Here is an 8,962-nt window from a genome sequence, read left to right on the forward strand (position 1 = left end):
TTAAAGGCTTTGCCACATTCTTCACATTTGTAGGGTTTCTCCCCAGAATGAATTCTTTTATGTTTAGAAAAGCCTGAGGAATCCTTAAAGGCTTTGCCACATTCTTCACATTTGTAGGGTTTGTCTCCAGAATGAATTCTTCTATGTTTAGAAAAGTCTGAGGAATTGTTCAAGGATTTGCCGCATTCTTCACATTTGTAGGGTTTCTCTCCAGAATGAATTCTTTTATGTCCAGAAAGGTGTGAGGAAAGGTTAAAGGCTTTTCCACATTCTTCACATTTGTAGGGTTTCTCTCCTGAATGAATTCTTTTATGTCTAGAAAAGCCTGAGGAATCATTAAAGGCTTTGCCACATTCTTCACATTTGTAGGGTTTCTCTCCAGAATGAATTCTTTTATGTACAGAAAGATTTGAGTAACTGTTAAAGGCTTTGCCACATTCTTTACATTTGTAGGGTTTCTCCCCAGAATGAATTCTTTTATGTACAGAAAGGTTGGAGGACTGGTTAAAGGCTTTTCCACATTTTTGACATTTGTAGGGTTTCTCTCCAGAATGAATTCTTTTATGTTTAGAAAAGCCTGAGGAATTGTTAAAGGCTTTGCCACATTCTTCACATTTGTAGGGTTTCTTTACATTAGAAATTGTCTTACAGTTAGCAAATTTTGAGTTGAGGCTAAGACACTTCTCATCATTCTCACAATGGGAGATTTTCTCTGCAGTATGAAGTCCCCTGTGCTTAGACAGTCTCGAGCGAGATTTAAAGACTTTGCAACATCCTTTACACTTATACTGCTTTTCCACAAAATGGGTTATCTCATGTTTACCAAAGTTTGAGCATACTTTTAAGGCTTTCCCATATTTTTTACACTCAAAAGTTATCTCCCTGGTATACATCATCTTATGTCTATTTACATTTGATAATTTTCTGACAACTCTGAAACCTTTACTGCATTGGTAGATTTTACCATGCATAGCTGTTAAACTTTCATCTAGTCCATTGTAACATACTTTCTGTTGCTCATACACTCTATCCCAGTCTTTTATTGAGTTTAAATTCTCAGGGCTATCATTTTCATATCTTCTGAGGATTATCTCTGGTAATAAAATATTCACTCCCAGCACTTGTGAATTGCTCTGGGTAGAATGATTCGATATAACTGAAAGAAATTTAAAAATACAAAATTATGCCATTGAGTTTCATCACAATTGAATAAATATACATTACAAATTTTATCTTTAAAATTATGCCAAGCACAGTAGCAAGATGACATAGTACAGCACACATGCCCTAATAATTCTTGAGATACATATAAGTAAGAAATATATACTGCATTTTATTATAAAAGCAAGTGAGAATTTTCAGCCCACCAGGCGAGCACAATGTGAAGAAGCATATACAGGCCAGGTGCAGTAGTTCATGTTTGTAAACTTAGCACTCTGGGAGAGTGAGTGGAATGCTTCAGCTCAGGCATTTGAGAGCAGTCTGAGCCAGAGTGTAACCCTGTTTATACCAAAAATAGAAAAAATTAGTGGGGCATGTGGCAGACACCTGCTGTCACAGCAACTCAGGAAGCTGAGACGAGAGTATTGAGCCCAGGAGGTTGAAGTTGCTATTAACTATAATACTACTGCACTCTATCTGTGATGAAAGACACCCTGTCTCAAAAATATATAAGTATATAAAATAAGAAAAAAAATGATAATGACAAAAGGTATAAAATATGGGAAGAAAAGTTTATTCTACTTATAGACCCCAGACATTCCCCCATCTGAAAAAAGCATTGTCCATATGAAAGTAAACTTTTTCCTCAAAAGAAAAACAGAGATTTGCATAAACTCTACTAGATTTTCAGGGCTCCTTTTTTTCTTTTTTTTTGAGATAGAGCCTCAAGCTGTCGCCCTGGGTAGAGGGCCATGGCATCACAGTTCACAGCAACCTCCAACTCCTGGGCTCAAGTGATTCTCCTGCCTCCACCTCCCAAGTAGCTCAGACTATAGGTGCCCACCACACTGCCTGGCTATTGTTTGTTGCAGCCATCATTGTTGTTTGGCGGGCCCAGACTGGATGGGAACCCACCAGCTCAGGTGTATGTAGCTGGTGCCTTAGCCACTTGAGCCACAGGCACCAAGCTTTCAGGGCTTTTCTAAAGCTAGTTTATATCTCTCATGAGGGAGAATGCTGATGGGAATGATGCTATAGTTTATAAAACTGACTGCGGAAGCTGAAATCAAAGGTAAAATATTGTAGCTCCATGCTGTCACTCAAGTGGCTAAGGCGCCAGCCATATACACCTGAGCTGGTGAGTTCGAATCCAGCTCGGCCCACCAAACAACAACTATGGCTACAACCAAAAATAGCTGGGCATTGTGGCGGGCGCCTGTTGTCCCAGCTACTTGGGAAGCAGAGGCCAGAGAATTGCTTGAGCCCAGGAATTGGAGGTTACTGTGAGTGTGAGCTGTAATGCCATAGTACTCTACCCAGGGCAACAGCTTGAGGTTCTGTCTCAAAAAGAAAAAAAAAGGTAAAATATTGTTACAGTACCAGAGAGACTGCAAGACAACAGACAGATTCAGGTCCAGCAAGTGATTACAAGCTCTTAGGAGGAAATACAGGGAAAATGCTTCAACTAGAAAATATCCACAAAATTTCAGAGGCAAAACACTTTCAGAATGTACACTGAACTGCCTCAAATCTTTTGTATAATTTGTGTCAGAGTCCTGTAAGATAAAGCCACATCATGGATTCTGTGAAAGCTGCCTTATGTGCCTCAGCACCCATAGCACAGTGGTTACAGCACCAGCCACAGACACTGAGGCTGGCGGGTTCAAACCCAACCAGGGCACTGTGGTGGGCACCTGTAGTCCCAGCTACTTGGGAGGCTGAGGCGAGAGAATCACTTAAGCCTGAGAGTGTCTGAGGTTGCTGTGAGTTGTGATGCCATGGCACTCTACTGGGGGTGACTCTACCGATAGTAAGACTCTGCTTCAAAAAAACTAAAGAAAGGTACCTTTTGCAATTCTCAAAAATCAATGAAAGATTACAACATGTAAAAATTAATGCGGTGATATAACCCAAAGAAACAAAATGAACAATGTAGAATCAACCCTAACAAATAGAGATGTTGGGGTGGTGCCTGTGGCTGAAAGGAGTAGGGTGCCAGTCCCATGTGCTGGAGGTGGCAGGTTCAAACCCAGAACTGGCCAAAAACTGCAATAAAATAAAATAAAATAAAAATAGAGATGTCTAAATTACCTGAGAGTTTTGTTGGCAAATGGGTGAAATGGGAATGATACAAACAACTAAGTAAAATCATGAAAATGGAGATATCAACAAAAAAGAAAAGCTTTAAAAAAAGAGAAATTCCTAAGTTGAAGAACACGGAAAAGATTGAGAAATTTTCAAAGGTAAGAAAAAAATACAGAACATCAAACTCACCACACTTCAGCTAGGAGAAACACAAAGAGACCCATAAAAAGACACATGAAGAACAAAGACTTGAAAACCACACAAGAGTATCCTGAAAGCCACTAAAGGAAACAGATGTGTCATCTCTAAGCATGCTCTTCTGAGATTACTAATGGTTTTTCGACACACACCTTCCATATCAAAAGACAGCTGGATGATATAGTCAAAGTGCAGAAAGAACAAAAAACTCAAAACACATATACTATATCCAGCAAAACATCCCTTCAAAATAAAGAAAAAAATAGACATTTACCAAGATAAATGAATGCTGAAAACTGCCAAATAAGAAATGTCAAAGGGGGCGGTGCCTGTGGCTCAGTGAGTAGGGCGCCATTCCCATATACTTAGGGTGGTGGGTTCAAACCCAGCCCTGGCTAAACTGCAACAAAAAAACAGGTGGGTGTTTTGGTGGGGGCCTGTAGCCCCACCTCCTCGGAAGGCTGAGACAAGAGAATCGCCTAAGCCCAAGAGCTGGAGGTTACCGTGAGCTGTGACACAACAGCCCCTTACCAAGGGTGACAAACTAAGACTCTGCCTCTAAAAAAAAAAAGTAATAATTTTGGCATTCAATGGAAGTTAGCTTGATATGAGTCTGAATAATATTAATAATATTGTTATATTTTTAAGAAATTTTTATAATTTCCATTCTTCAAGTTGTTCAGAAAAGAAAATATCTATAGAATTCATGTGAAGTAAACTAAGAAAGCAATTAGACTAACTAATTATGAAAATCAATAAAACAGAAATGAAGGTAGCAAGAGAAGAAATGAGGAGAAAATATCTAGAAGAAATAAAGTAATAATAACTTTAACTCATTTATATTTAACATAATTAGCTCATTAATCTAAAAAGATTATATGGCTGAATAGACTTATAACAAATGAGTTTCTACAATATTAGGTCTAGAGAAAACTCCTTATAGCTTTATGGACTCAAATAGGCTCAAAGTAAAAAGACAAAAAATCTGTATGTCAAGCAAATAGGAACTCAAAGTGGGTGAAGTAGCTATAATTATATGGGACAATATACACTTGTAGCCTAAGCAGCCAAGAGAAAAATGTAGTAGTAATAGAATAGGCCCTTTTACAAAGAATTTTCAATATCTTACACATATACTCACAAACCTCCTTTAGGTATATTACATATCTTGTATAATATAAACATGTATGTACAACATCATTGATTTCAAACGTAAGAAATAGATCATGGCAAAAAGAAAGAGCCATGTGGTCATTTTTAATTTAAGACCTTAGTTTGTTTTTCTCTTTTTCAAAATTTCAGATTAATATGAGGGTACGAACAATTAGATTACAGGCTGGGCACGGTAGCTCACGCCTATAATCATACCACTCTGGGAGGGTGGACAGCTTGAGCTCATGAGTTCGAGAGCAGCCTGAGCAGAGCAAGACCCCCATCTGTAATAAAAATAGAATAACTGGGGCAAGAGAATCACTTGAGCCCAAGAGTTGGAGGTTGCTGTGGCCTAAGAAACCATGCCACTTTACCCAGAGCAACAGCTTGAGATTCTGTCTCAAAAAAAAAAAAAAAAAAAAAATTAGGTTACAATGTCTGCATTTCTTAGGTAAAGTCCCCCTTATACTTGTGTCCCTTACCCAGGAGGTGTGCCAGATACCCTTACATAAGACACCATTTTTAATAATGAATTAAAAGATTAGTAAAAGATTAATAAAATAACAGAAAACTGAACATTGTGTATTACTTAGACCTAACAAACATGACAGAACTTGCTAGTCAAAAGTAGCAAAAGAAGGCTGGCCACGGTGTCTCAGGGCTGTAATCCTAGAACTATTGAAGGATGAGGCTGGAGGACTGCTTCAAGCCAGGAGTTTGTGAAGAGCCTGAGCAAGAGTGAGACCTCCTCTCTAAAAAGTAGCTGGGTGTTGTGGCAGGCGCTTGTAGTCCCAGGTACTTGGGAGGTTGAGACAAGATATTCGCTTCAGCCCAGAAGTTTCAGGTTGCTGTGAACTATGATGACAAGCACTCCAAGAAGGGCAACTGTGAGACATTGTCTCAAAAAAAAGAAAGGGCAGCGCCTGTGGCTCACTGAGTAGGGAGCTGGCCCCAAATACCAAGGGTGGTGGGTTTGAACCTGGCCCTGGCCAAACTGCAACAACAACAAAAAATAGCCAGGTGTTGTGCCAGGCACCAATAGTCACAGCTACTCAAGAGGCTGAGGCAAGAGAATCGCCTAAGCCCAAGAGCAGGAGGTTGATGCCATAGCACTCCACCACAGGTGACAAAGTGAGACTCTTCTTTTCTTTATTTTTTAAATGACAAAGAAAAAGTAACAAAGGATTGAACTGACATTTCTCAAAGAAGATATATATCTCCAACAAGCATTAGAAAGGGTGATCAAAATTTGTAACTACTGAAGAAATGGAAAGCAAAAATCACAATTCATATATGTATGAAATATAATACATCATACTCAGAATGAACACTAAAAAAATTCTCTCTCTGAGAACTGTTTTTTATGGGGGGGAGGGAAGTCTCACTATGTTGCCCTTGGTAGAGTACTGTGGCATCACAGCTCACAGCAACCTCCAACTCTTGGGCTTCAGGGATTCTCTTGTCTCACCTCCCAAGTAGCTAGAACTACAGGTGCCCACCACAATGCCCGGCTACTTTTTGTTGTAGTTGTTGTTGTATAGGTGGCCTGGGCTGGGTTCGAACCCACCACCCTTTGTGTGTGTGTGTGGCCAGCACCATAACCACTGGACTATGGGCACCAAGCCCCACTGAGAATTCTGAAGTGATTATGTGGGCATCTCCAACGTGTCCCAGCCATAATCTGGGACTAGTCCGACCCATCCAGAGACCTGAAGGAGATGCTCATCACTCATGACAATAGAGACAGGTCTGAAAACCTTGGTACTTTTTGTGTGTGTGTGTATATGTTGATATATCTATTTTTCTGTATATATACATATACAGAGACACTAGAAACTTCAATTGACCACCTCCCTAAGTTCACCTAATGTACACAGAGTCGGCATGCACCACATGTACGTATCAGTACACTAGGCAAAGTTCTTTATGCTAACCACCTATGTGTGTTGACAAGATTTTTATAATCCCTTCAGTGGTCAGCTTACCAAGGTCTACTGTGTTTCTCTGTATGTGTGCATACTACAGTCCTGATAAGCATAACCTAAGCAAGAGATAGTTATAAAATAGGGTTATTTATGACAGGTATAGTGGCCCATATCTGTAATCTTAATCACTTTAGGAGGCCAAGGCAGGTAGATCACTTGAGCTCAGACGTTGGAGACCAGCCTGAGAAAGATCAAGACTCCTTTTCTACTAAAAATAGAAAAACTAGCCAGGCACTGTGGCAGGTATCTCTAATCCCACCTACTGGGGAGGCTGAAAAGAGAGGATCACTTGTACCCAAGAGTTTGACGTTGCTGCGATCTATAAAACCTCTGAACTCAACCCTAGGGTGATAGAGTGAGAAAATGTCTCAGACATTTTTAAGAGTGATTCTGTAAAAAGAGAAAATTTAATATATGCTTGGGAATACTGTGGCCCCCCAATGACACAGGATATGTAAGAAATGTACGGAGTAGATACCTTTAACTATATTAAAGTTGAGAAATTAGGGCTTAGTACCTGTAGGTCAAGCAGCTAAGGCTCCAGCCACATACACCAGAGCTGGCTGGTTCCAATCCAGCCTGGGCCTGCCAAACAACAATGACAACTACCACCAAAAAATAGCCAGGCTTGTGGTGGGTGCCTTTAGTGCCAGCTACTTGAGAGGGTGAGGCAATCTCCCAAAATTGGAGATTACTGTGAGCTATAATATCACGGCACTCCACCCAGGGCAATAGCCTTAGGTTCTGTTTCAAAAAAAAAAAAAAAGTTGAGAAATTGGGCTCAGTGCCTATAGCTCAGTAGCTCAGGTGCTAGGATGCCAACCACATACAGTGGAGCTGTCAGGTTCGAATACTGCCCTGGCCTGCCAAACAACAATTACAACTACCATCTAAAAATAGCTGGGTAGGGCAGTGCCTGTTGCTCAGTGAGTAGGGCACTGGCCCCATATACTGAGGGTGGCGTGGTCAAACCCGGCCCCGGCCAAACTGCAACAAAAAAAACAGCCAGGCATTGTGGCAGGGACTGTAGTCCTGCTACTTGGGAGGCTGAGCCAAGAAAATCGCCTAAGCCCAGGAATTGGAGGTTGCTGTGAGCTCTGTGACACCATGGCACTCTACCAAAGGCAATAAAGTAAGAACGTGTCTCTAAAAAAGAAAAAATAGACAGGTGATGTGGCAGGTGCCTGTAGTCCCAGCTACTTGGGTCGCTGAGGAAAGAAAATCCCTTAAGCCCAAGAGATTAAGGTTGCTGTGAGCTATGATGCTACAGCACTCTACCAAGGGCAACAGCTTGACACTGTGTCTCAGAAAATAAAATAAAGTTGAGAAATTAGAGCATATAGAAATCAAACTATCACAGTTCATATAAAGACAATGTTGAAGTTAAATAACATGAGCTTTTGTGTATATTTGGGGAAAGATTCTTAAGTGTTCTGATAAAATTTACTGACTGTACTTTGTGCAGAACCTTATTTGAATCCTTCATTGGATCAAAAACTATAAAGCAGAAGACATATGCCATCTATCTGAAGTGTCCTGAGATGCTTGACCCAAATACTAGTATTAACTGCTCACTCTGACATTTTGAACAGGACACTAAGGCAGCAGTTCTCAACCTGTGGGTCGTGACCCCTTTTTAACAATGAAAATAAATCGCCGCATTAGGAAGGTTGAGAACCACTGTGCTAAAGAAAAAAGAAATTGTTTTGAGGCAGTTTCATTCTCTTGCCCAGATTAAAGTGCCATAGCATCATCTTAACTCACAACAACATCAAACTCCTAGTCTGAAGTAATCCTTCTGCCTCAGCCCCCCAAGCAGCTGAGATTACAGGCAACCACCACACTGCCCAGCTATTGTTTTTTATGTTTAATAGTGAAAGGATCTCACTCTTGTTCAGGCTTGCCTTATACTCTTGAATTCAAATGATCATCCTACCTCATCCGCCAAGAGTGCTAGGACTGTAGAAGTGAGCCATCATGCCTGCTTAAAGAAAAAAAAAATTATTTTTTTGAGACAGAGCCTCAAGCTGTCACCCTGGATAGATTGCCAAGGCATCACAGTTCACAGTAACCTTCAACACTGGGCTCAAGGGATTCTCCTGCCTCTGCCTCCCAAGTATCTGGGACTATAGGTGCCCACCACGACACCTGGCTATTTTTTGGTTGTAGTTACCTTTATTGTTTGGCAGGCCTGGGCTAGATTTGAACCTGCTAGCTCTGGTATATGTGGCTGGCGCCTTAGCTGCTTGAGCCACAGGCACCAAGCCTAAAGAAAGTTTCTTTAAATGTTTCAGAGATCCTCAAAAATATACAAATATTTTTATATTCTGAAAATCAATCAAACAGCAGTCAGAGTTTGCAGTCCTGTATAAGCCATAGAA

The 8,962-nt window shown here is 40.5% G+C and overlaps 1 protein-coding gene across 1 annotated transcript in view; it reads right to left on the reverse strand.

Annotated features, from left to right (window-relative positions):
• Positions 1 to 896, reverse strand: part of LOC105888363 (zinc finger protein 678-like) — a 1,347-nt gene extending 451 nt beyond the window's left edge. The window contains exon 1 of the mRNA XM_023508999.1: positions 3 to 896. Coding sequence (XP_023364767.1) covers positions 3 to 896 — 894 coding nt within the window. The remainder of the gene's footprint in view (positions 1 to 2) is intronic.
• Positions 897 to 8,962: the final 8,066 nt, after the last annotated feature.

This window comes from Otolemur garnettii, unplaced genomic scaffold (genome assembly GCF_000181295.1).
Source record: "Otolemur garnettii isolate 467f Iridium unplaced genomic scaffold, OtoGar3 scaffold00305, whole genome shotgun sequence".
Lineage (NCBI taxonomy): Eukaryota > Metazoa > Chordata > Mammalia > Primates > Galagidae > Otolemur > Otolemur garnettii.